At 47.9% G+C, this 26464-nt stretch overlaps 4 protein-coding genes across 14 annotated transcripts in view; 3 read left to right on the top strand and 1 right to left on the bottom strand.

The window, feature by feature from the left end:
* Nucleotides 1-7550, top strand: part of FAM221B (family with sequence similarity 221 member B) — a 16182-nt gene extending 8632 nt beyond the window's left edge. The window contains exons 3-8 of the mRNA XM_019663356.1: nucleotides 73-508; nucleotides 687-827; nucleotides 5072-5182; nucleotides 5364-5561; nucleotides 5751-5870; nucleotides 6232-7550. Coding sequence (XP_019518901.1) covers nucleotides 73-508; nucleotides 687-827; nucleotides 5072-5182; nucleotides 5364-5561; nucleotides 5751-5870; nucleotides 6232-6269 — 1044 coding nt within the window. The 3' untranslated portion in view covers nucleotides 6270-7550. The remainder of the gene's footprint in view (nucleotides 1-72; nucleotides 509-686; nucleotides 828-5071; nucleotides 5183-5363; nucleotides 5562-5750; nucleotides 5871-6231) is intronic.
* Nucleotides 7551-9592: 2042 nt separating this feature from the next.
* HINT2 (histidine triad nucleotide binding protein 2) lies at nucleotides 9593-12219 on the top strand. 2 transcript variants are annotated; one of them, XM_019663318.1, is made up of 5 exons: nucleotides 9593-9701; nucleotides 11395-11535; nucleotides 11632-11736; nucleotides 11843-11915; nucleotides 12035-12219. In XM_019663318.1, the coding sequence occupies exons 1-5, from the start codon at nucleotides 9690-9692 to the stop codon at nucleotides 12124-12126; spliced, it is 423 nt and encodes a 140-aa protein (XP_019518863.1). In that variant the 5' UTR covers nucleotides 9593-9689; the 3' UTR covers nucleotides 12127-12219. The 2 variants fall into 2 exon arrangements, with proteins under 2 accessions (XP_019518863.1, XP_019518862.1); XM_019663317.1 differs by lacking the exon at nucleotides 9593-9701 and adding an exon at nucleotides 10037-10180.
* Nucleotides 12220-12290: 71 nt separating this feature from the next.
* On the top strand, nucleotides 12291-15201 carry SPAG8 (sperm associated antigen 8). The gene is given in 11 exon segments (XM_019663319.1): nucleotides 12291-12638; nucleotides 12640-12726; nucleotides 12729-12798; nucleotides 12801-12867; nucleotides 12869-12985; nucleotides 13088-13796; nucleotides 13902-14076; nucleotides 14276-14321; nucleotides 14404-14518; nucleotides 14641-14703; nucleotides 14815-15201. Coding segments are annotated over 11 exon segments (1710 nt in total). The 5' UTR covers nucleotides 12291-12566; the 3' UTR covers nucleotides 15004-15201.
* Nucleotides 15202-15210: 9 nt separating this feature from the next.
* The window catches only part of NPR2 (natriuretic peptide receptor 2), an 18497-nt gene continuing 7243 nt past the window's right edge, over nucleotides 15211-26464 (bottom strand). For 5 of the 10 annotated variants that reach the window (XM_019663314.1, XM_019663316.1, XM_019663309.1 and 2 more), the window contains 19 exons: nucleotides 24442-24555; nucleotides 24003-24138; nucleotides 23668-23762; nucleotides 23310-23442; nucleotides 23002-23086; nucleotides 22385-22514; nucleotides 22147-22221; nucleotides 21858-21935; nucleotides 21517-21621; nucleotides 21324-21395; nucleotides 19421-19580; nucleotides 19088-19243; nucleotides 18841-19009; nucleotides 18529-18675; nucleotides 17872-17995; nucleotides 17616-17684; nucleotides 16208-16382; nucleotides 16038-16136; nucleotides 15219-15561 (listed from right to left, as the gene is read on the bottom strand). In XM_019663314.1, the coding sequence (XP_019518859.1) occupies nucleotides 15260-15561; nucleotides 16038-16136; nucleotides 16208-16382; nucleotides 17616-17684; nucleotides 17872-17995; nucleotides 18529-18675; nucleotides 18841-19009; nucleotides 19088-19243; nucleotides 19421-19580; nucleotides 21324-21395; nucleotides 21517-21621; nucleotides 21858-21935; nucleotides 22147-22221; nucleotides 22385-22514; nucleotides 23002-23086; nucleotides 23310-23442; nucleotides 23668-23762; nucleotides 24003-24138; nucleotides 24442-24555 (2424 nt within the window). In that variant the 3' untranslated portion in view covers nucleotides 15219-15259. Of the gene's footprint in view, nucleotides 15562-15682; nucleotides 15775-16037; nucleotides 16137-16207; nucleotides 16383-17615; nucleotides 17685-17871; nucleotides 17996-18528; nucleotides 18676-18840; nucleotides 19010-19087; nucleotides 19244-19420; nucleotides 19581-21323; nucleotides 21396-21516; nucleotides 21622-21857; nucleotides 21936-22146; nucleotides 22222-22384; nucleotides 22515-23001; nucleotides 23087-23309; nucleotides 23443-23667; nucleotides 23763-24002; nucleotides 24139-24441; nucleotides 24556-26464 lie in introns of all 10 variants that reach the window. The other 5 variants (XM_019663311.1, XM_019663310.1, XM_019663307.1 and 2 more) reach the window with 5 other exon arrangements.

Here is a 26464-nt window from a genome sequence, read left to right as displayed (position 1 = left end):
TCTGAGACCCCTTTAGAGCCTCTTACCTCTGAAACGCCTTTGGAGCCTTCCACTTCCCAGGTCCCTTTAGAGACCCACACCTCTGAAGCCCCCTTGGAGCCTTCCATCCCTGAGACCCCGTTAGAGCCACCCACCTATGAAACCCTTTTGGAGCTTTCCATCTCCAATGCCTCTTCAGAACACTCTATCCCTGAGAGCCCATTGGAGATCCCAGAGAAACACTTTACTTCTCATAACTCATCACCAGGCCATGTCTCTGTGTCTTCCTCTCAAGCTCTGAAGGACGACCTCTTCTCTGAGGCTTCCTCCAGTCAGGTCTCATGGACAAGGCGATCCAACCAGATCTCTGAATCTGAGCTCCTTCAACAGCACTCACTTTCAGGCCCTTCAGCCCAGGTCCACATGGACACATCTGCAAAGGAAAGGGAGGAGGATGAAGAGGACAAAGAGGCGGTAGATGCCACTGAAAGCACCCCTCACACAGCTCAGCCTGGACATCACCTGGGAAAGAAGAAGGAGAAAAAAGGAATTAGCCGTAATTACTCCTGCCCTTTTCTTCATTCTCATCACTGTCTTTCACCTGCCCCAGGAGGAGGGGCTTGGGTTACTCTTTGACCTGGCCCCTTCTCTTAGTTTTAGGGCCTCCTCACTTCCCCTTGGTTACTCAGCCCTTCCCTTCCAAGGTTACACAGACCGCCCAGTGGTCCCTGCTAAGCAGGCAGAGTTGGTGGAATTCGCTAAGACAATGCACAGAGAGAAGTTTGGTGCTCATGTGAATAATCTTTTCCAATGGGAGAAGAATGCCGCCCTGAATGCCATTCAGACAGGTGAGCCCAGGCAGCCTTTCAGAGGCCTCTGACAGGCCCATGGCCGTTCTCCAATCCAACAGGTTCTAGGAACTTGCCTATTCAATGGATAGCTGCCCCTTGTGGAAAAGGCAATGCCACTTGCCTAGAATCTGGGAGGGGAGCTGGCAAATGGGCCCAGGTGGATGGCATGGATGCAGACAAAAAGTGGGATATTCATATAAAGCCCAGGTAGGGACAGGTTGCCTAACTAAAGGTGTTAAAACCAGAAGGGCCACAGGCCAGCCCCAGATCTAGGGCTCAGATTGCCTGCACCAAACAGACCCTAAGGCAGAGATAGCCCAGGACCCTAGACAGTCTCCAGGTGACTTGTTGCTCTTACATGGCAAAATGCCTTGGTCCCCTTGGTGAAACTCCATTAAAAGGCTGTCACCCCTACATGTGAGACCCAGGATCACCTGGGTACCCAAAAGTTGTGAGTCTTCACCAAAGAAGAGAGTTGTATCTTCTAGCCCTGTCATTTCCAAGTCTCATTCCAGAATTAGTACCCCTGACAGTCCTGTTAGTGGCATGCCCTGCTTATCGTGTCTGTATATAAAGGGTGTGCAAATGTACTGTGTAAACACATGCCATCCTGTGTGTGAGCACATGTACCTGTGTTACTGAACTTCATATCTATAGGGATTACCTTCAGTAAGAAAACCATCTGACCTGCTATGAGGATTCTGGAATTTCTAGACTAAATTCAATGTATGTCACTTCATTCAATTTGGTTTTTCATACTTTCTTTCCCCTTATGATGGGAGTAGAATTATGTCAAAAGTAGATGGGCCTTAGATGTAAAGACAACCAGATAATTCTATGTCTTTATCCCTCCTCCATGTAACTTACTTTCCTCGGTCCCATTCTCCACCCCTGGACAAGAAAGTCATAGTGATCTCATTTGTTTCTCTGTCTTCCTTCAGTCATGAAACATCTTTGTTTGCTTATTTTAATATTTTCTGTCTTAATATTTAATAATTTAATATTTTCTGGGTCTTCTCAGAACCTCCTGTCTACTCCCCACTCTTCAGGGCCATTGCACTTCTTGAGATTGGACTTCTTCATTTTCCTGTTTAAACAGGCATTTTTATACTGAAATTTAAGTGTCATTCAATCCTGAACAAAGGTATTTGGGGTTCTCTTCTAATACTGGTGATCTTCTGCCCCTGGAGAGTTAGTATATGAGCTCTGTAGAGAAATATCAAGTGTAAGCTTTTCTCTTATTTATTCAATATTTATTGAGCACCAGCAATGTGCCATGCATTGAGCTACCTGTGGAGGTGGTGGTGCTGGTGGGGTTTCAAAGACAAAATCCCTCAAATAATTTACACTCTAATGAGAGACACCAATAAGTATAAGGACAATTACAATTCATTCTAATAATTACTATAATTGAGCTCAGCCCATGAAAAAAGGGGCACCCAATAGTGGAAGCTTGGGGAACAAGCCTTGGAAGAGAAAACTTCTCAGCTGAAATCTGTAAGATGAGTCAGAAGAGGTACCAGGTAAAAAGTAGGGTGTGGTGAGACATGAGAGGGCAAGGCACTGGTAGGAAACTAAGTAATGCAGTATGCCTGCTGCATGGAGTGTTGGGCAGAGTAGCCCAGCTCAGCTCTGAAAGGGCAGAATCGTACAGGCATTTCTGTGCCAAACTCAAGAGCTGGGATTATATCCTGAGGGTAGCTGAGAGCCACTAAAATACTTTAAATAGTACAATAACATGTGTTTTTGAAAGATCACTCTGGCAGTAGGATAGACTGGAGAAAAACTGGAGACTGGAAGACTACATCGTGGGGCACTGGTAATAATCCAAGTTAAGAAGTGGATGGGTGGAGGTAGAAAGAAGTAGGCAAATTCAGGAAATGGTAAGAAGGTGAAACTGACCTTTGGATTATTGGACATGTAGGATAAGAGAGAGGGCCATGCCTGGAATAAAATCTAGGTTATTGGCGTAAGTAACTCATTGGATAATTGGTGCCAATAACTGAATACCTAAAACAGAGTAGATGCCTGCTAAGTATGTGTTGGATGAACAGAGGATAATGGATGAGGGCCAGATTTGGAAGGAATAATTGGATATATTTGAAGTGCCTGTGGAACATGCAGTGAAAGAGTCTAGTAGATAGCTGGGTATATGGGTCGGAGCTCAGGAGAATGGTCTGGGCTAGAGACATCCTTCATGTAAAAATAGCTGTTGTTGTATGGAGACATTTTAAGCATAAAGAAATGTTATTATGTAAATGTGATTATTTGATCATGGAATTTCCTTTGCTGTACAGAACCAAAATGGCATCCCAGATAATGTCCCCTCCCCCTACCAGAACTTGTCCACTCATAACAGGAAGAGGGTTTGGAATCAGGGGAGAATGTAGAGAGCACCTCTCTGGAATACACAACCAGATGTCAATTGTCCCACTTTAAGAACACTGATGCCTGTAATAGAGTCTGAGGTATAGTTGCCAGTCTCCCTGTTCAAGCTTCAGTCTTCTTCTGAAAGCTGGGCACTGACTCCTACATCAGTAGTTGGACTTGACTCTCCCAGGCCCTCAGCGCTGGACGCTGACCCCTATTCACTTCACACCTCACCTGCTGCTCCAGTGTATCCTATGGACAGAATTCAGAATTCCTGTATTAGAATCCTGGCCCCCCACCCACCCCCATTGTGACTCTGCCTATACCCTGCTCTTACAACCAAAGGTCCCTGGGGCAATGGGCCCTGACACTACAGGCTGTCAGCATCAGGACAGAAGCAGCAAAGCCAAAAGCAACAACTGAACAGGCTTTAGACCCTGAGAAACCATGGGTAAGACACAAAAGCCTAGTCTGACAAGTAGGCACAGAATTGTGGATTATGGCCCTGGCCAGAGCCAAAGAGGACACTAACTCTTTTTCATCCTCCTTATGAAACTTCAAGGTTGTGCCTGGAATACAGAGTTTCTCTTTCTTCCTGAAGGAATTTGCTCATTCACTTATTCAGTCAGGCCATTTGTGTTCTCTGAGCACCTATTTTGAGCCAGGCCTTGTGCTAGGACTAGAGATGTAGATGAAAAGACAGACCCTTCCTTGGAGGAACTCACAAACAGGGATACAAGTGAACAGTTCATTATAATGCATAAAGGTAGCATAAGGAACCATGGAAGGGAAGTGGAGGGATCCCTAAACAAAGGGAAGTCAGGGACACTTTTTGGTAGAGGTGACACTTCATTGCAGCCTTTAAATTGGAATAAGAGTCCTACAGCTGAAGGTCCTACTCCACAGGGACTCATACAGGATTCTTGGCTAGAAGTTGGGGGACTCTCAGCTCTCATGGAGGATGAGAAAATCTGAGTAGGAGATGTTCTCTGGTTCTCCCACATTTACACAGCACCACTCTTGCCTTATGGTGAGATTGACGGTGAAGCCAGACATTTTCAGATCCCATTACTGACACCAGGCTCTCAAGGGTTGTAGCCTCTTACTAGTGCCTGAGCTCAGGTTTTCTTCTTATCCTCACCTTCCTTTCCATGCCTCCTTTCTTAGCCTCCCAAGTTTACATTTTCTGATCTTCACCACTCATGACTTCTGCTCTACCCCTTTCTCCTGACCCTTGGAGAGCCATAGGCAGCCCTTCTCAAGTTCATAGAGGTCATTAGTTCAATAACACCAGGAACACAAAAGAGAAGTATGAAGGTGCCAACCTGGAAAAGTGAGGGAAGCCCTCCTAGTGGCTCCAGCACTGCCCAACCTCCTCCTCCTCTTCAGGTCCCTTCAACAACCATGATCATTAGTAGCCAATCCCCATCATCTACTCTACACCTGGCCGGTCACCTTCCCTTTCCTTCTTAGACACTTCAAGGAAACCAAGCAAAGTTGAGCTCTAAGTTGGAAGGGAAGAAGATGAGAATCCCCACAGTCACAGAGGACTCACTGAAATTCATGTTCATCTTCAAACAAAATTTCATTTACAGTCTTCCTGCTCAGAAACTGAAAACTGTCTTCAGTCATCTCTGACAGGCTAACAGAGACAGGGTGGGGAGGGAACTGAAACATTTATGGGGCAAAAAGAGAACGTAGAGGAAAAAAGTCTAAAGGGGTAGGGATGAGGGTGGAGTCCTCATGAATACACCTGGGGGGAGAGGTGAGCCCCCTCCCCCCACCAGGGGATAGGTGAGAACACCTTGGGGAACCTAAGCTATTTTTCCCCCTTCTCCATTGTCCTTATTATTCAATCCCACCACACCCAGGTCTCTACATTGGCTGGCGCTGCCCCCACTATCTATGGGACTGTTTCCGGATTGGGGATGAGTCTAAGTGCTTTTGTGGACACTTGTTGAGAGAGCACCAGATCATCTCAGGTAGGGAGAGTTGAGTTATCCCTCCCAGCCCCTGTTGCTGGGGAGGGATAACTACTCTGTCATGTGTTGGGATGTATGAGAGAAAGTGTGTGTATATTTGTGTGGGAGACAGGGTTGGCATGAGAAGTTCAGACTCTATCAGGTGCTGGTCTAATCCTACCATCTATCCCCATTCCCATAGACATATCCGTGCCATGCAATGTGAGCCAGTGCCGCTGCCTCATGTTCTGCTTTATCCCATCACGCCCAGAGGAGGTGGGTGAATTCTGGCTCAAGAGACGAGCCACCTTTGACCCCAAGGCCTGGAGGGCCCAATGTCGCTGCAAACACAGCCATGAAGACCACGCAGCTACCAAGTCCCATCCCTGCAGGGTGAAAGGTACCTTCTAGGACAAGGGGAGTACAAACATGAACATGGATGGGGATAGGATGCAAATAGTTTGGGAACGAGGATGGGAGAAGGTAGGAGATACTTGGGTTTGTGGTTGGTGAGGAAGAGATGAGAATATAGTTAGCCCATGGAAAAACCCCAATTCCCTATATTTTCTTGGCTTTCCCCTTGCCCTAGGCTGTTGCTGCAACTGCTTTGAGTCTAATTTCCTCTGTGCGGCCTGTGACCGGCGCTGGGAGGAACACGAGACTTTCTTTGAGACTAAGTCAACCCGGCAACGAGGAGGGAGGCCTCACGGTGAGGGGGCAACCTGGAACAGGGGACCATTCCAGGCTCTGTAGTCAGAAGGCCAGGCAGGAAGGCACTCCCATCCTCAACCATCCCATCCAAGAATACCTCACCCCCTAACCCCTGCATTCCATACCTGTACTGGTTTCCACCCCCAGGAGTGGACTATGTGCCTTTTGCAGAGATGGCTACCCTCCGAGAAACCATCATAATCAACTCTGACTTGGAGGCCCTACAGAAGCAGGGGCCCTCTGCCCATCTCAGCTCCCACCCTAGTCCCCCTGGGCTCCCTGGCCCACACAGCCTCCAACCTCCCCCTACATCTGACTCCCGTACCTGACCCTTTCACCTCTACTCTTTCCTCCTCCAGGGACAGACACTGTCAACACCTCGCACAGGCCTCTGTGAGCCTGGCCCAGATCAGCAATAAAGGGGAAGCCACTGGAATCTGACCTGGCTCTTTATGGGGCAGCAAGAACCCAGCCCAGGGCTAGAATCCTAAGACTTTAGAGTCAGCACCTACTGGGGGTGAAAGAGGCTGGATCCAGCCATCTGCCTCCACCACACTCACATTTAAGCTGCTAGTTCTGGAATTAGAAGAAGAGAGTGTCTTCAAGGAAGTCAAGGGGTGGGGGGTGTTTCAAGAAGGAGAGTGACCAGTGATATTAAATGCAGCTGTGGCCTCCAGTAAGATAAAAACTAAAAAGTGTCCATTGGATTTTCTAATTAGGTCTTTGGGGACTTCAGAGACTATAATTTCAGTGGTGCAATGGAGGCAGGAGTTTCTTTAGGAAGCTTGGATAAAAAGAGCAGGAGAGAAGTCAGACAACAACCAGAGGGAGATGTGGAGTCAAGGGATCATTTTTTTTAGGAGAAAAAGGGAAAGAGACAAGTAGAGAAAGAGACCTTGAAAGATACAGAAGAGAGTTGCCTGGTGAGACAAGAGATGAGAGGGGGAGGGGATCAGGTCAAGGCAGAGGTGAAGGGATTCGCTGGATGGGAGAAACACCACTTTCTAAGACCAAGAAAAAGGAAGGAAGAAAGGATAGGGCCTTCACTGAGCTGCAGGGAGAAGGATCTTATGGAAGTTCCCCTGTGAAGTAGGAGACAAGATCAGTTGTTGGAGGGGGAGGAGAGGGATAAGAGTGTGGGGAGTAGGAGGCAGGGAAAGAGAAGTGAAGGTTTGGGAAGGCTAATGTGGAGAATTGGAGAAAAACATGATCAGTGGGTAGTTGAGGATTCAGGTACAGTTGGAAGCAGGAACCTAGTTAGAAAAGCAGAGAAGCAAAATATTTGGATTAATAGGTGGTGACGAGAGAGTGTCAGGGAGAATGATCAGGAAAATAAGGCAAAAGAAGGCTTGAGGATGTGGAGGGAGATGACCATACAAACAGGGAAAGAAAATGACACCAGGAATCAATTGGCAGATTGCAAAAAGGAAGAAAGGAATAGAAGTCTTGAATGAGTTCTAACGGCAGATGTAGTGGTAAGAACTGAAGTACGGGAGACAGTGATCAGAAGCTGCAGAGTATTGCAGCTTTCAGAGGAGATCACCTTCGAGTAATCACAAAGAGTTGGATTAGAGAAGACTGGGGCCCAGGGGCCAAAATTAGTAAATGTGGGGGAGTGGCTAGGAAGCCCATAGATGATTCTTATGGGGAGTAGGAGATTCTGACACTAATGGGCTCTGTGATCCTATGCAAGTCACTTTCCCCTCTCTGGACCTGTTTCTGAGTCTACAAAAGAGGACTAATCTCTGTGCTACCTGCTCTCTATGAGAACCCAAAGAAATAACCAGTTTCAAAGTGCTCTGTGCTCGCCTACCCCTCCTGGCAGGTTTCCTTCATCTTCCAAGATCCCAGCTCCTTTTATCTCTTGCCCTTCTCTAGGGCAGCTCTAGGGAGATGCTGTCCCAGAGGTATGTCAACAAAAGGTCACTAGCACCAAACCAATGGCAACAGGAGTCCCCAATCTGGAGTCCATAAAGGGTGAAACTTTTTTCAGGTAAACAGTTTGCAAACTGGGGAGACAGCCTCCAGTGAACATCGAAAGTGCAGTCTGACTACTTTTATAGAGGAATTTCCTGCCCTGTCCCTGATTGGTTCATTTCTATGCAAATTTATATAGTCTGATTGGTCCAAAAGCACTGTCTTGATCGGTCTGAATTACTCATTCTGATTGGTTGTTATGGAGCTGCTCTGATTTATCAGTACATATGCAAATAGGGGTATAGCTGTGCAGTTCCTATTGGGGAAGGCCTCAGCCCATTTGTTGAAAGATGATTCCAGAAACTCCTTTATAAGGGTGGGCTCAGCCACCGGGAACATAGTCCAGGATGCTGGCAATTCAGTCTGTGCCTTTTTCCTGAAACGCAGAGTGTATAAGAGGCCCCTGTCAGTGGACTTTGATTTTGAATTTGAGCTCAATTAACCACAAGGAGGCCTTTTTGGCAGGTATATTCCTTCTTGGGGTCAATAGGCACCACAGAGAACTGCAGCCTCTAGGGCACTCAGAAAAGGCCAATCTACATTTCTTCATGTTTGGGGAGGCTGTCTATCTTTCCAAGGGAAGAAATGCAACCTGGACTGTTAGAACTCCTGGGGAGACTCATAGGGTCAAATGTCTGTCCTTTAGAGGAGAAAGGACTTTCTAAAAATAATATGGCTATACGAAAGTGATCATTACTATCTCCAGAAGTAAGGAGTTCCTCATTACTGGTTTTATGCCATCAGTGCCATAATAACCATTCACTAAAATTAATTCAGTTAATAGTCAGCAATAAAGGAATGGTTACTATGATGAACTCATTCAAGGAAACATTATGCAGCAATTACAAAGTATATTTATATAGACTATGGAAAGTTATATTTATATATAATATGGAAAACTGTAAATGGGAGACAAAGAATATAATATACAATACATACAACATGTGTATTATATATAATGAAAGAAAATTAAAAGAAACACCAAATGTAATTCATTTTACAAATAATTATTGAGCACCTATGTGTGTTAGGCCGTGCTAAAATATAACTAAAGAGACAGTGGTGACTTTTGTCCTATATGTTAGACGTCAGACTAAAACTTACCTGGTGTGAGTATATTAGCATTGTGTGACGCTCCTCCCCCTTCCCCCGTTTCTTATGTCAAAAATATGTATTCCAGCAAAATGAAATGTAGTTCAGACCTAGCCATAACGCATTTCCCTTGTCCTTCTTACTTGACCCACTGATAATGCCAGGCACAAAGCTAACCGTTTCACACACCTTTTCTGATTAGGAAAGAACGTTTGCCTATTGATCGTGTGGCAAAGATAGGACCTTTCCGCCCCTGCCCAATGGAAAAAAAATGCAAAAACCATTCTTAAATTGCAAAATCTTTAATCTTGGAGTGAATATGTTAATGAGAACATAAATTAAGGAGGAATTGCCCTTAGATGAGTAAATTTAAATTTTTGAAATATTCAAGGGGCTGAAATAGCCCCCGTGGGGAAAATAGTTATCTCACCAGTTAAAAAAAAAAAAAGACCCCGTCCCAGTTCACCTTCAGCCCCGTCTGCCCGGTGTCCTCCACCCGCCTCTTTTTTCCGGGACTCCAAAGGCTTTGGACTCGGGACTGGTGGTTCCTGGAGCCAATAAGCGCCGGGTGCCATCAAGACCCCGCCCTCCTCCTGGCCAATGGGGCAAAGGGTCTACAATTTTAGAGGCTGTGCGCGGCAGGTGACGGAGAGTTATCCTCTTCCTCCCAGCCCAGCAAAAGAGCCAAGACCTGAATAGGAGGAGCCAATAATAGGAAAGCCCCACCAACTCGGGCGCTGCAACCTAAATGCGGCCGATGGTGTGTATCAGAGCCAATTGAAGGAAAATCCCATCTCTAGGTCTCTTTTTCCTTCCAATGGAGTGAGAAAGTATCTCATAGCAAAACTAGTTAGGGGATCCAAAGGAAAAGGAACTTTCACGCTGACAAGAAGCCAATGGAGTGGGGAAAATCGTCGAGTTGGCAGAAGCAGCCAACGGGATGAAAAGATTCCGGCGGCGGACCCAATGGAGTGAATTGAACCACCCTCTGGGCGATGGGGCAGGGCCAGGAGTGTGATCCAATGGTATGGCAGGACTCGCTCCGCGGCTGGCGGAGCCAATGGCTGCCTTTCTCTAGCTCCCTGGCAGCCCCACCTCCGACGGGCCACAGAGCCTGAGCGCTGGCCCGGGTGACAGGTTCCCGCAGCCGAGGGGAAGATGGCGGCGGCCTTGGTGCTGGCTGCCGGGCTGCGCGTGGCACGCGGGGTTGTGGCGGTCGCAGGGCCGCGGGGGGTGCAGGTGAGAAGTGGCCGTGGGGGCGAGAGGGTGCTCTGCGGGCTCTGACGTCCTCCGGGGCCGGGAGCCGCGTTCCTCCTCGGCTCCCCCAGGCGCGTGCAGCCCTGCGGCCTCGCGTGGATCGAACCCGAGGCGCAAGCTCCAGGGCTGTGCGGCGAGGTGGGACCGGTGGTCGTGGCAGCCTCTTCGAAAGCCTCGCCGCGAGAGAAGCGAGCTGGCAATGAGTGACGCCCTGCACCGGCCCTGGCGCCGAGGTCGGGTCGGGACAGGGTCCATGCGGAGGCTGCTGCCTTCTAAGCCTGCCGGAATCCCAGCTGACCGAACGTCTGCTTCAAGCAGGGCCCTCAGTGCCCCCTGCAGGAAGTGATCTTGCTCTTCTAGGAGCCAGTATTCCGCCCCGCTTCAGGCCCCTGGCCTACAGAGTACTAGTGTTAACCTCTCATCGTCCCCACTTGCCAGAGCGACTGGAGGAGTCAGATTCATCCCGTCCCTTTGTCCCACAATGTGATAGCACTGACTTCAGCCTTCTCTAGGCCCTTGGGAAACTTGGATTTCCTTACCCTCAATCCCCTGGGGCTGGGACTGCTGAGTTCACTTAACTCTTCCATTCACTAATTCAAGGGACTGGAGTTAAAATTCACAGTAAAAGGTCAAATGTGACACCCAAAGGCCCTTGTGTCAAACAGGGCAATTGTATTAAAACCCAAATAAAGCAGGTAACATGGCTTAAAAATCAGAAAACAAGTAATGGAAATAAGAGGAAACATTAACAAGGTGAGAGTAAATGGAAAGAGCTCCAAGTGGTATTAAGAGATGATGATGCAAACCACCCCCTTTATTTTATATTTGAAGCCAAGAGAAGGGATTTATCTAAGGTAAATCAGTGGTTAAATAGGAAGTGGGACCTAAGTTTCCAGATTCTCATTCTGGATCCCTTCCCCTGAACAGTGCTAGATTTCCCAGATACTTTAGAAGCAGAAATCAATTGGACTGCTGAATCCTGCATTGTAATACTTCCTGTTATCTAACCATGCCCAACACTGTCTGCTGCTGATGCTCTGAAATTGAGGAACTTTTCCTTTGGGTGGGTACAACTAATAGGTTCTCAGAAAGGTGCTGTTAATGACTATTGGAGCCCAGCCTCTGCTAGCCCCAATTGAGTACATGGGAGAGGTATTGCCAACTCCCTCCCTTGGGTGTGTCTGACCCACCTTCAGGTCCGAGGAGCTGCAGGTGCAAATGGTGGGAATGAAGTGGCCAAGGCCCAGCGGGCAGCTCCTGGGGGAACAGCCCCAACGATCTTCTCCAGGATCTTGGATCGAAGCATCCCAGCTGACATTCTATACGAGGACAAGCAGGTGGGGTGCCTTTAGGACCCATCCCCTAGGAGATTCATAGATACATTCCAGTTTGTTGAAGTAACATGGTGGCCTCTTGCCTGTCACTGCTCCCAGTGTCTCGTATTCCGCGATGTGGCCCCTCAGGCTCCTGTGCACTTCCTGGTCATTCCCAAGAAACCCATTCCTCGGATTAGCCAGGCTGAAGAAGAAGATCAGCAGGTGGGGAAAATAGGGCCAGGGTTTAGCTTGGGGAAGCCCTGAACTCAGCTGGAGGTTTTGTTCCCTGTGAATAAAGCCAACCTGTCTCCCTCCCCTTTCCCTGTAGCTTCTAGGACACCTTCTCCTTGTGGCCAAGAAGACAGCAAAGGCTGAGGGGCTGGGAGATGGCTACCGACTTGGTGAGTGACCTGGCCCCTGAGCCCCTCACCTATGAATTCTCATACCTACTTCACAATATGATCTTCATTCTTTGACCTTACCCATGATCCCAACCCACTAACCCCAAGCTCCATTTCAGTGATCAATGATGGGAAGCTGGGAGCACAATCTGTGTATCACCTGCATATTCATGTACTTGGGGGCCGACAGCTCCAGTGGCCTCCAGGTTGAACCTACCAACTGACCAAAGACCCCAGATCTGGATGCTTGGATGGGGCGGGAGAAAAGGGACCCCGTGATGCTAATAAACTCACTTTCCCTCAATTTTGGATCTCTGTCTTAAATATATGTAAAGATTTATACCACAAATAAGAAATAAAAACTAATTCAAGATTATGAGTACTCATGACTAGTGGTCCACCTGGGTCAAGCTTCTACACAAGTAGCAGTAATAAGAAGCCTGGATGAATAAGAAGAGATTGAGTCCCAGGAGTGAGGCGGCCCTTATTCAGCTGCTAATCCAAGTTACAATATAAGAGGGTCTGGGAGGAGGGTGGTCGGTGTGAGGGCCTTTTATTGGGGCCAAAGTAATCACACCAAAAAACGCTGCTAATCCCTATGTCTCACTATTTTGCCTTTAAGCTCTTGTCTGATACATTTTCATCCATATCATGTTGGAAAAACCTCCCACTTTTGAGAATGAGCTGAGGAGAAGCTACTGTTGCACCTACATAAACACACTAAGTAGGCTTTTGTCTGATACCACAGCCCTGTGCCTGTCTCCAACACAACCACTTTAGCAAGTCTCAAAGAATCAGGCTTAGGTTTAGAGGTCGCGCGCGGCTTTAGACTACCGGAACCTTAAAAGCTAGGGATGCGGCCGAATGAAGTCCGGACGAAAAGCGACTTGCCACACTGCGCCAGGTTTAATACTTCCGCCCCTCAGGGAACTTGCCTCCGCCCCACTCTCCACGTCCGCCCAGCTCCAGTTCTGCGCAGTCTCCTGGAATTATTTGCTGTCTCTATGGCAACCCGGTAGCTGGCATCTGAAGATGGAGACCTCTGATTCTACTGAGGGATCGCAGTCGCGGTGAGAGCCGCAGCTCTGGCTGCAGGCATAGGGGGACAAGGAAGGTTAGCGGATTTCTTCTGCTGGGCTTTTGACAAGTCTGACGCATTCGCTTTCTTTCAGATCTTTATACAAACAGCCCAGCTCCAAAGGGCTAGGGACAACTTCCGAACCGTTTCCTTCTTCGGACCGCAGTCCTAGGTCTGCCCTGGCAGCTGCAACCAAAGCAGCTACAGCAGCTGCTGCAGCCACTGCAGCCGTCTCCACAGCCAAAACAGCTATCTTATCTACAAAGATTCGAGCGCCCTACTCTGAGCCAAGCCTTTCCACGGATCCCTCCTCTGACAGTCTTCTTGGGGAGCCCTGCACTGGACCCAGCTTTACTCACAGGATAGGCCATGGGAGAGTTTGCTTTAAGCCTGACTGTGTTTCTTATATTGCTCGGGATCCCTGTACTACGTATGACCTTAGTTCTAGCCCTGGCCCTGTTCCTGGCTCCAGTTTAGGTTCTGGTGGTGGCTCTCGCCCTGGCGGTGGCTCTGGTCAAGGCACTGGTCCTGACTCTGGCCCTAGTCCAGGCCGTGGCCATGACCCTGAGCTCAGCCCCTCCACTCTTCCAAGCTTTAGAAATCCCAGGGCAGACCTGGTCCCTAATTATGCCCCCTGCAATCACCGCCATGGGGAGCCTCAGAAACAACCCTGGAAATTTTTGCAAGTCTCAGAACCTGGTGCCCGAGGGCTATGGAAGCCCACTGAGGTTGAAGGGAAACATAAAGTTCTCAGTGAAACATTGCCAAGGGGCCAGTGCCTCCTCTACAACTGGGAGGAAGAGGTATTAAGGTTTTGACCTGGTCCCTTTCCCTGAGGGGAGGCAGTAGTTTATGATGAGGGTGGGTACCAGAAAAGATATCATGGTCACTCAACTTGGGGCCCACAGAGAGCCACCAACCACCTGGATCAAGTCCCAAGCATGCAGAATTGCTCTGAGGGTTTCTTCTTCCGACATGGACATGAGGGACTGCTAACCCTGCAGCTATGTTCACCCATGCCCCGCAGCACCACCCAGAAAGACTCATACCAGCCACCAGGAAAGCACTATCAGCCAATTAGAGGTGTGCAGCACGAGAGAGTGGGCCAGAATGAGTCCATTAGTCAGAGAAAAAAGAGGAAGGAATTTCTAGTGGGACTATGGATAGTCCAGTGGGTATAAGGGCAAAACCCCATGATTTTCCTTCCTTTTCAAAAATATTTCTCATGGGCCTGCTTCTTAACCAGACTCCCCTACTCTGTCCACTCCCTGCCCTCCCACAGGGAAGCGTGAAGCCATGCTGGAGATGCTCCTGCACCACCAGGTCCGGTGAGAGTCTGGGGGAAGGGGAAGAGGGAAGGGGAGGGACAAAATCAGGGGGAAAATGGCCTTGACGCCCTCAGGACTGTAGTAAAGAGGTGCAGGCAGAGCAGGAATCCACAAGGGAGCACTTTGAGGTCGAGTCTGTGACACACCATGACTACCAAAAGGAGCTGGTGCAGGCAGGGCCTCCTGCTCCGACAAAGGTAAGAACCCATCCTACCCAACATGTACAGCTGGGCTCTGGCGAGCTGTGGGAAAGCAGCAGGCCCAGAGGTTGAGAGAGGGAGCTTCAGGCCAAGAGTTATTCAGTATCTCTTCCTCACAGCCTCATGACTACCGTAAGGAGCAGCCTGAAACCTTCTGGATACAGAGGGCGCCACAGCTACCGGTGTGTGAGGGTGACTAGGAGCTGGGAGTGGGGTGAAGAAGTCGGGGAAGAGGCTGTTCTGTTCTGGCTTGGCAGAGAGTAGGATTTGTCCTTATTCTGGCACTCCTGCAGGGTGTCAGTAAGATCAAGACACTGGACACACCATTCCGGAAGACCTGCAGCTTCTCAACACCAGTGCCTTTGTCCCTGGGGCAGCCTTTGCCCTCTGACCCTGAGAATTATTCCCTCCAGTTAGGAGAAATCTCTTCCCTTGGCTGTCAGAGAGGAGGGCAGGGTGGTGGAAGGGGTAGAACTGTCTAAGGGTTGAGGACTGAAGTGGGATGTGGAATATGGCATCTATTTCTGTCTGTATTGGAGAGGTGGAGAGAAAGTGAATTGTTTGTACTTGGTGAAGGGGCTTTACATAAAGGGTTCTCTCTCATCCTGAGTCTGCTAATTCAGTGATTCCCTGAGTTTCTATGTCCATACCCCATAAACTTTCCTTGGAGTTACCTTTAACCCAGACTGTGACATCATGATGTTTTTGTTGTTTTATATTTGGCCAAAATATTCTGGTTTAGATACAGATATTTACAGAAGGTAGGGAAGAAGGGAACCAGGCCAGAGAGGGGCAGGTATTATGTACAAGGCTGAGCTGCAAAGGGCAACAACTTCCATATAAGGTAGGGTTTTTGTGCACATTGGTTTCCACTTCATATGACAATGTCCATTTCCGGTGTGTGGAGAGATGGTGGTCACTGCCTTCCCAGGTACCAGCAGCAGGAGATTGTCTGACTTGGCAAGAATCAGGGTTTAGAGAAGTCCAGCAGGTCCCTTCCGCTCTCCTAGGAGCCAGTAAGTTCGCATCTTTCCTTTTCCCTGGGAGCGAGGGAGTAGAGATAATTCAGATTCTTCTGTTATTCCCTTTATCTCCCTCTCTTTCCCCATAATCACTTTCATCCTCCCTTTCCATGACCTCCTCCCCATGGCCTGCCATCACCTTCATCTCCACATCCCCCCGAAGCTCTAGCTGGAAGCATCCTAGCTCATCCAGGGCATCCTTGGTGGTAGAGGAGACATGGATCTTCAGGGCTGGGATAGGATAGGAGGATGGTGGAAAGAAGAATCAAAGAAAAGGCAACAGAAGAATTGGTGGTGTCTAAGAGAGCTTTACCAACCACCACCCCTCCGGAGGCTCTCAGTCTTCCCAGAGCCCATGCACTAAAACCTAAATATGTCCAAGGATGGCAATCAGGAACTGTGGTATCAGACTGAGAGATTTGGAGGAACTCTGAAAAGAAGAAAAGGGCAACACAGATGAAGGCTGAAGCTGGGATTGAGGGCTAGTGTCTCACCTTGACCATTAGACTCCATTCGGGAAGCAGTGTTCACTGTGTCTCCAAAAAGACAATAGCGGGGCATCTTCAGACCAACGACCCCGGCACAGACGGGCCCTATGAGAAGAAACAGGTTGGGAGAGCCGGGGAAAAGTGGATACTAGGGCTGGAGTGAGAATTAACCTTACCTGTGTGGACCCCTATGCGTAGCCTCAGCTGGTCATGAGGTCGGTGGCGAATGCGGAAGGAAGAAACTGCATCCAGTAATGCTAGGGCCATACGAGCAATTTCCGGGGCATGGCGTTGACCATTTCGGCCTGGGAGACCAGATACCACCATGTAGGCATCTCCTATCGTCTCTACCTGATTGAGAGGGGGATTAAAAGGTCACCTCTATCTGTATCAGTGGGGATGGGGAAGAGCAGCAGGAGATAAGCTGGATACCACTATGAATCATTCTGAAAGCCTGAGAGGCCAGAACACTGATTAGAAAAATCAGTGCCATGGCCCTGAGACTCTGGGGGGAAGAGGAAGTCAAGGGAATCTTTAAATCCTCCTGCCCCACCCCCACACCTGGAGACTACTTGGTAAAGCTTTGCAGAATGAATGGACACCCTGTCTGCAACAGGACATGGACAGGTAGGCGCTGCTGTCAGGAATGGGAAGCAAGAAAACAGGGCTGACCTGAGGAACACAGAAGCTGGTGAGGAGGTCAAGCAGGCCCAGTGAAATGGGCCTCAGACAACCTAAACCGTCAAGGTAAGAAAGCAGGCACTGGGCTTTGTTAATTATACTGAAGCTATATAAGAGAAAGTCCTTGTTTTTAGAAACTAGGCACTGAACTGTTCAGGGATCAAGGGGCACTATGTCTGAAACTTACTCTCAAATGGTTCAAAAAATAATGTAGGTTTAAAAAATAAATAAATAGGAAAAATATAAGCAATTGGTGAAAATCTGTGTGAAGGGTTTATGGGAGGTCTTTGTCACAGTAGTAACAGATGGTAGACTAAGTCCAAAGGGAAAGGACAGGAATGGATAGTTATTATCTGCACAATTAGGCACTTTCCACAGTAAATCTATTATTCCCATATGACAGATAAAACATCTGAGGCTCAGGGGGTTTCTGTTATTTGCTCAAGGCCACACAGCCACAAAGCCAGTATTTAAATCCAAATAATTTTTACTCCCAAGCACAACAAAGCCCACCCAATAACTTCAACAAAAAGCTTTTACAACATAGCTTGTCTCTAACCCCAATACATCATTCTGTACCCACATCTTGTATGATTCTTCCATGTCTGGAGGGGATGGAGAGGAGAGAAAAGATGGATAGGCTGTACTTATACCCCCAGGTAAAATGTAGCAGATAGGGGCTAAATTTTGTGATGGTTCTGATTAGGGAAGCCTAAGGATTCACAAGAAATTAGACTGGAATGTATAGAGTTCCAGAGCCTCATTTGTTTACAAATAGGACTCCAGCACTAGGATGCTGGCGATCCAGGAGGGAAAATTGACCACAGAGCGTGTAAGATATGTGGAGTTCAAGGAGACTGGGTTTTAAAAGGGTCTCAGTAGGAGGGTAGCCCCAGCTCTCACCTTGTAGACGTCAAAGTTGTCAATTATGGCATCAAAGCAGGTATACAGGTCATTAAGAAGTGTCACCACCTGATGGATGGGAAAATTGAGGCCTGAGACTTGTGTCCAACTGTCTAAGAATTCTTAACCCAAGAGCCATAACAAGATTTGGGAACTCCAAAACAAACCAATCTTTTCTATTACCAAGGGTTCCTATGCCCCTGTTAAGCTCCCCCAGGTCCTCACCCCGGCCCCTAATCTCACCCCTGGCTCTCACCTGCATGGGGGTGCTCTCTGCTGACAAAGCTGTGAAGCCAACGATGTCACTGAAGTAGATGGTAACACTGTCAAAGGCCTCAGCCTGTACAGTCTCTCCCCGTTTTAACTGCTCTGCCACTGAACTAGAAAGCAAGGGTGCAATTTGAGCCAAGCTCAGAAAGCGGATGGGAGGGGGAGAGAGGAAAAGAGTGTATGCAGGAGCAGAAACGAGTTCTAACATAAAAGCTGAGCCAGGTGGAGGAGAAGGAAGGCAGCTAGGGAGACATTACAGTCTATTCTAACATAAAAGCTGAGCCAGGTGGAGGAGAAGGAAGGCAGCTAGGGAGACATTACAGTCTAGCACAAGGTAAGGTGTACCAGGGATGGGAGGTTGGAAGGGGCTCTGTGGGATGGGGTAAATATCTCAAGTTGGGATTGTTCTGCCTACACTTGCTGGAGCAAAGGCATGGTGGAGCAGTGTTTTAGGAAGAAGGTAGCACAGCTCATTTAGAGACAGAATGAAAACACAGTCTCTAGCCAAAAAGGCTCACTGTGGCCAGACATAACAAAACAGGGTTCTATGAGTTGGGAGGTTAGTTCTCAGGAGATTGATGAGGCAGAATCCAACAGAGCAGAATATCAAAGGAAAATTCAGGAAGGAGGACAAAAGGCTCACTGGGGTAGAATTTGGTAGAGTAGAGCTTCAGCCTTGCGTTTCTCCTCCAGATAGGCCTGTGTGCGTTCTTCCACCAGCTTCTCCAGGTTGTTGGCATACTGCTCCATGCGCAACAGGAGGTTGTCCAGTATGCTGGTGCCACCCTCCCTGGTGGGGGTGGGAGAGGCCAGAACATGGGGCCTGCTCCAAGATTCTCAGGACTCCCAGGACTTCCTACCCAACCCCTGTTGGCCCCAAACAGCCCCACCTCATCCACTAAGCCTAATGAGGCTTCTATCCCTGGGGAGCCCCTGCCCCTCAATGTTCTCTCACTTGTTAAAGCGGCGAATGAAGCCCTTAATCTGTCCAAAGTCTGGCCGCTCAGCTGGGTCCTGGGCCCAACATCGCTCCATCAGCAAAACTAGCTCTTCATTCAGTTGGGTCCGGTCAATGCTGGGCCGGAAATATGGCCGCTGACCATTTCTGACCTTCTGGACAATCTCTGAGGGTGATAAAGTTTTTGGATGAAGAACAGGGCCCCCCAGGTAGAGAAGGCTGTGGGTAGCAGATTGACTCTCACCTTTGGGACTGAGGTCCAGGCTCTCCAAGTAGAAAGGACCACTGCGGAGTGCTATCTCCTGTAAGATGATCCCAAAGCTATAGACATCAGCCTTCTGCATGCCTGTGGTCGGCAAGGGGTTCCCACTGAGCAGTTCTGGGGCAGTCCACAGCTTCTCTGAAAAGAGGGAACAGGCTGGCCAACTCCTCAAAGGTATTTCCAAGCCCACCTGGGCTCATTCCCATAATGCTCCCCATATTACTGTCACTCCATCTTCCTCTCCCACCCTCCCTATGTGGAAAGGATCAGGGCCAGAGGAGCAATATAAAAGTGGGCTGTGGGGGAAGGCCTCACTGGCATAGAGGGCGTGGCTGTCATCAGGTTCAGCAGTTGATCGGAAGCTGGCCAGGCCATAGTCTGTGATTTTGAGCACAAAACGACTATCCACCACACAGTTGGAGGACTTGAGACTCCCATGGGATGCAATAATGCTGTTATGCAGAAAGGCCATGCCCTGTGGGATACAGATCAAGTCATAGGATTGGATCATATCTGGCTCAGGATTCCTCCTCTCCATGAGATGGGCATTAGCTAGTTGTCTACAGATCTTGGAAACATAAAAACAATAAGCTAATTGAGGAAGACATCCTCTGTGCAGTTTCCACCCAAGGAAGCAGGCAGAATAGGAGAGTCATCCCTTCCTGGTACCAGATGCGGTTTATTGGCACCCAGGCACCAGAGACAGGAGAAATGCTTAAGAGGAGGGACAAAGGCAGCTCTCAGTTATTACCCTGGAAAGGGCAGTCAGTCTTCTGAGTAGTGAAGAGAACAGAACTATGAAAGTGAACTCCAAGAATAAGACACTCATGGTGGCCTCAAATGCGTGGCCACTACTTGGGAAGATATGGCTTGAGACCCAAGTATCAAGAATACCTAGATGCATCAAGGAAAACTAACCAGTTGTTAAACTTCAATGCATAACCATGTGTGGGCAAGCAAGTCAGGATGGAGGAGGAAAGGGATCTATCAGAGGGAATTCTAGGCCAGAGAGAAAGTGCAGAAAAAAATAAATACAAAACCCTGAACTTCTGGCTCCATGGGGCCAAAGAGGAGAGAGCCTTTGCCTATGAGGGATTATAAAGCAGGTTATTAAGAGGGCAGAATGGTGCTTCTCAAAATGAAACTGGGACCCACCCACCGTTAGTTCAGGTGGAACAGAAAAGGATACAATGTTCTGTATGTTAACCAAAACACATCTGTCTATATGTTCAGCTCTGGACCTATATAATATATAACTCTAGTCTCTGTAAACTCTTCCTTCTTATTCCTTTTGACATCAACAAAACCTTTGGGAATCGCCAAATTTGTGAATATAGAAATGATTAGGCTTCTAGCTTCAGTCTAAATCACTTTTCCATCCAATCACTGTTCTCTCAAGAATCATGTTTTTCTTATATTTACCATCACACCTCCGGTTGGGCACCACATCAACTTTACCTAATATTTTTATCTCTCATTTAATGGCAAACTTTCACACAAAAACATATTTTTAAAATAACCTCCTGAGAATTAAGCAGAAAAACCAATGTCAGCTTCAGGTGTGATAGGGGTGATCCACTAGGCTAGCTCACTGGCTATAGGACTTGCTTCTAAACACCTGTCCAACTCATGCAAGATTCAAATTTATACCTCCACAAATCCATGGACCTCTCAGTCACCTGAAAATAGGTGAAACCCAGTATATCAGAAGATACCAAAGGTTTAGTATAATTTTCCTCCGTTTCTCTTAGTTACTAGAACACTAGTAAGTGTTCTTTTTTAAATTTCGGATTTTCAAAAGAGTAAACATGCCAAATATTGGTCAGAGAGTAAGTGATAAGAAAAAACAGGAGATAAATATGTTTGGAGACTCCATTGATCTTTTCCCTGCTAAAGGATTTTAATATAAGCTCTTGGAGGGAGGGAGAGAGGGAGGGAGGGAAGGAGGGAGAGAGAGAGGTCTGAAATAGCTGAAATATCTAGGGCAGGAAGATAGCAATTCTCTACAAGTACAGGACTCTGTGGCAGATAAAACTTCTCTCCCCTCTCCCCTCCAGTTAAAAACCCCAGACTTTTTGTTTACCCATTATTACCCAACCATAGGAATAACGGAGAGATTAGGACTTCTAAGAGGACTAGGAGAAATCATAAACAAAGATAAAAAGATGGAGGCATTTTACAGCAGATGTACTCTTAAGGAGGAGTGGGGAAAACTCACCTTAACAAGGTCATTAATGAGTGAATAACGAAACATCCAGTCCAAGTTGATGCTGTCATTTTCCAGAATATCCTGGCAAGTGACATGGAATAGATTATGTGACTATCCTTGTCTCACTAGCTAGCACCTGCATAGAGTCAATGTAACTTTGGGCCTATCTCACCCGCCCCTATAATTTCCACATATGCCTCACCTGTAAACTCCCACGAGGACAATACTCAGTGACAATGCAAATGTTGGGAGGGTCTATGCAAGCACCAATGAAGCGAGTGAGATGGTTGAACTGAACATCTCTCATCTAGCAAAAAAAACAACACAACAAATATGGGGGGAGGGAATTGAAAGAACTAAAAATTAGATACAGAAATCTACCACTACATGAGAGGACCTTTCTCTTAATTGTACCTACAATTTAAAGTCATTTATAAACAAACCCCTTGCCCTCCTAGCCAATTTTACTGTTCCACAGTCTTCCCCTTTTCTCTTCCTCATCCCTATTTACCCGTCACCCTCAATCCATACACCATTACATACATGTTTGAGTTCAAACAGAACCTGCCGGGTCAGCTCAATGCGCTTCTTATTCACATGTTTGATGGCAACAACATTTCCCTGGTGGTGGGAATGAAAGGGGAAAAGACAAAAATTAATATCAGACGGAGTTTCTGGTGCTAGGAATACTGGAGAACTGAGGGAGCAGCCAGGGGCTCCACTGGACATAGAGAGGAGCGTTATGAGGGGCAGAGGTTCACGGGAAGAGGTGACATATGGGTATGAGACAGGATGAAATGGTGGGGACCAGAACAAGCGGATGACTGTTCACCTTGAAGTGACCGGTGTTGGCAAAGATCTGGTATTTCCCATGGGCTGTCATGAGCGAGCCGTAACTGGATCCCCGCTGGGGCCAAGGGCAACATGGAGGCGGAAGGATGAAAGGAACATTAGATGATGGTGGTAGTGCAGGGGCTATCATTACAGGCCAATGTGCTGGGAAAGGTCCAGGGTAAGAAAGGACAGGAGCTCAGAGGGAAGCAGAGGGGACAGCTGAGACAAGGGCTCACCAGTGACAGTGTGAGACGACTGCCTGCACCTTTATGGTATCGCTCTGAATTGCCAAACTGCAGCTCTTCCCAGCGAATGCGCCACAACATGCTGGCCAGCTCCTTCTCCAGCATCAGTTTTCTGTAAGGACTGCACATCTCAGTTGACTGGAAAGCCCAATCCTACCACCCCATAAGCCAACAGTGGAATTGCGGGGCCTTCCCTGCAGCTCCTAAAGCTGCAATTGTCACACCTGAGAGACAGGATCACGAGAGGCTGCATCCTCTATGTATCTGACACATGCCCTGTGCTCATTTGAAAACACAGAGGCCGAAGGTGAAAGTTATTTCCTAAAATGGTAGTGTCTATGGAAAATTCACCTTTGCCCTTGCAAGACCGCACTCAGAATCACTAGTTAGTGTACCCAGTCTCGAGCCAAAAGTGGGAAGACAACACCAAGGCTACAACAAAACTAATGAGACCAGCTAGAGAGGAGGACATTGGGTCAAAGAGACAACCAGAGAGTTAAAAGACCTGCCACCCCCACCCCATGTTATAGGGACCCAGTGGCCTCAGCCAGAAGGCTGTGTGGCAATGGGAAGGGAGAGAGTAGGTCAGTGGAAAGCCGGGAACTCACCGGAAAATGAGAAAGCTGGAAACACCAAACATGATGAAGGTGATTCCTGTGCCCAGAGCCACAATTGCCAGAGTTGAAAGCGGAGCTGAAGGAAAGAGGGGTACCCTGAGAAAGACTGTATGTGGAGTTGTGAGAATGGGAAGGAGTGATGCTCAGGGTGCAGGGAGTAGACAGATTTCTTGAGGGAAAGAAGGAAACGGGGGTATAGAAGTAGAGGTAAAAGTAGAGTGAAGGCGGGGTGTGAGGGAGGGGAGGCGGAAGGAAAGTAAAGGGAGGAAGGACTGCTCCCAGTCCCTGAACACACCCACTTTTATCACAGGATGGGTCGTCCAAGTCAAAGGCACAGGGGGGATTGTCCAAGGGGGGCGCCCCCTTCACCCAGGGGATAGGCCGTCCTGTCCACCAAATCTGCTTCTCCGCTCCTGAGTAGTGGGCTGCAGGCTGTGAGGAAGGAGAGAACTGGGCCCATGGGCCTGCTCCCACCAACCTCCATCCCCAGCCCCGCTATTTGGCTGCTTTTCTCCCCAACCTCCCACCCACCCAGGATGCCACTCCAGCAGAGAAAATAAGTTCCTGCCTCTAGTGCCTTCCATTCTGCCCCTGTTGAACCCCTGAAAGCTGGACTTGTGGGGCCCACACTCTCCTCCCTGCGTCCTCCCCCATCACCTGAAAGTCCCCAGAATCCAGGTCTCCCATGGCCCACAGGACAAAATCAGTCTCCCGGTCATTGTTCTTGTCCATAACAACCAGTCCAGTTACACCTAAGATAGAAAAGGGGAACCCTTACTTTGCGACCTACCCGAGGCCACTCTCCTGTCCCCCCAGTCCCTCCAGTTACCTCAGAGTCCATCCCTGCCCCCACTCTTACTATATGTCCACCTCTGCCATGTTCTCTGACCCCTAACTGTCCTCCCTGCCCCAGTTATCTGTATTTTCTTCTGCCCACTCCACTCCTGAGCCTGATAGCAGCCCTCTGGTCTCCGTCTGACCCTCTTTATTACCCTGGTATCTTCGTCCCTGCATCTTTTCCACAATTCGAAGTCCATCTTCCCGGGTGCCTCCTTCCTGTATTGTCTCGTTCAGGACTTCGGCATATAGCAGGATCCCATCATAGAAGCAGCCGGCGATGAGGTTCATCTGGGGGTGGTAACTTCAGCAGTGCTCTCCAAATGTCCTGCCAGGCCCCCCTCCCAACCCCCTTTCCCATCGCTGGGGTCTCTTTCTATCTTTTCTCTCTTCTGGTTTGCTTTCTTCCCTCCTCTCATTCCTAAGGTGCCATCCCTACCTCACTAGACACTAGGGCAGAAGGAAAAATCCTGGATGGAAGTGGACAGCCCCCAAAGTAGGGCTGGCTCCATGGCCACGGCTTGATGCTGAGTTAGGGAGAACAGCCTTTGCTCAATGCTTGGCCTCACTCTCAGGAAAGAGAGATCTACTTACCAGAGACGGGGCCAGCTCCACACCAAAGTCTTCTCGGGCTCTTATCAGCAGACGATTCTGGAATTCCTGATACTCAGGATTTGGGGGTTCTCGGTATGTGATGACCAATACCGTCTGTACCAAGAGCACATGGGCAAGAGTGAACAGGATTCAAGATGGGCATTAGGGGAAGAGAGGAAGCAGAACAGGAAAACTTGGTGAAATACACATGATATAAAATACACATGGGTGAGTGTGAAGGTTGAGAGGATACTAAACTTCGTGTGTGTGTACCTGTGTGAGGGCAAGGGGAGATGTGTGGTGTATGTTTAATACATTGAGGAGAGGGAGTGGCACGCCTCCATGGAAGATAGATCGGATGGGTCTGGGAAGGTGGAGCCTGGGAAATAGATGAAGTAGACTCCACCCCCAAAACCCTGCCCCTCATCTTCCTGAAGCCACTACCACCACCCGGGCCTCCCTGCAGGGTGCCACGGCACTTACAGCTCCTCTGTCCCATCCTTTCTGGGTACCTGCTCACTGTCAAGGCCACCACAGATCAACAGCTCCTTTCTAGGTGTTAATTACTGTTCATGTTACCAGTAAAATGTTTATACTTCCATTTGGGACTTGAACACAGTGCCTCCACCCAGTGAATCAAAGACCTTTCAGGTCCTATGACAACTGAGGGAAATACTCTGAGACAGTGATTCCATCTGTGAAAAGCTGTGAGTCCATTCATTTAACATGTGTGGAACACCCACCATAAGTGATAGCACCGTCCTGCATACTGGCACGGTCCTACACATCACTAAGTAATAGACATGTGTCACAGAGAAAACATCATCACACGCCCACACACATTTCAGAGATAAGCCAGTGACACATTTGGTCTCAGCCACTCACACATCTCACTGGCCACAAGTCAGCGTGTCTCTGTCTCTCACTGGGGTGTCTGCCTGGCTCCCACTGGCCTCACACATTTCCCCTGCCTTAACTGATGGACATACCAGCCTCGGCCTTCACGCCAGGCCTGCACCATCACTGAGACCAGCCTCTGCCTTGGACAGGAAACTGTCACCACAACTTCAGGGAAAGACTTCAGATCGATGTTTTGCAAAATGTGACTTTGTGAAATGACAGATTAAAATCTAGTATTTCTACCAGTTTTGTTAATTCCTGTCACAGAAAGCACATGTAGACCATATAGATATCAGATATATCACATATGATCTATTATATATCAATTCAATCCAGGTAGGAAATAACAAGAGTCAGTTTCTAATACACATTCATTAGATTAGACTGGAGTTTGCTTTCTGATGTAATTATTCTTACTGGAGCATTTGCATGCTTGATCACACACTTCTAATACTCTCCTGCTCTCAGAAAAAGTTAAAAAGGAGAGGGAGGCTAAAGATGGGGTTGGAAGGGTTTGTTCAGTAACACCTGTTCCTAAAACAAAAGAGAAATATGAGGGCAGGATATTGTTGACAAAAAATGTAAAAAGTCAGTAACAGAGCTGGAAAAGATCAGGTTTCGCACAATTTATGTGTCAGTGTAAGGGCTGATAAGTTTTTAATGTTTTTTAAACACTTAGTAATTTTCTAGGTTTGTTTGTTTGCTAGACTAGCAGCTCTCAAACTTCTTGGTCTCATAACTCCTTTATAGTACTAAAGGTTATTGAAGACCCCAAAGAGCTTTTGTTTATTTGGATCATATCTACCATATTTACCATGTTAGAAATGAAAACTGACAAATTTTTAAAACACAAGCACACACCTTCCATAGCTGCCAGAGTGATGACATCATCACACATCACGTAGCCCCTGGAAAACTCCACTGGACAATCACGGAAGGATGAGAGTGACAGAGGCAAATAACATCTTAGTGTAACTTTTAAAATAGTTTTGACTTTGTGGTCCCCTAAAAGAATTTCAGAGGCCCCCGGGATTCCAAGACCACACTTTTAAAACTGCTGTGCTAGACTCTGTTTTGCTGCTGTGGTTACTAGCTACTAAACAAAAAAAAAAAAAAAAAAAAA

Source organism: Hipposideros armiger, unplaced genomic scaffold (assembly GCF_001890085.2).
Source record: "Hipposideros armiger isolate ML-2016 unplaced genomic scaffold, ASM189008v1 scaffold_388, whole genome shotgun sequence".
NCBI classification, from domain to species: Eukaryota; Metazoa; Chordata; class Mammalia; order Chiroptera; family Hipposideridae; genus Hipposideros; species Hipposideros armiger.
The sequence above is the reverse complement of the archived record's forward strand: the minus strand, read 5'-3'. Positions and strand labels throughout refer to the sequence as shown.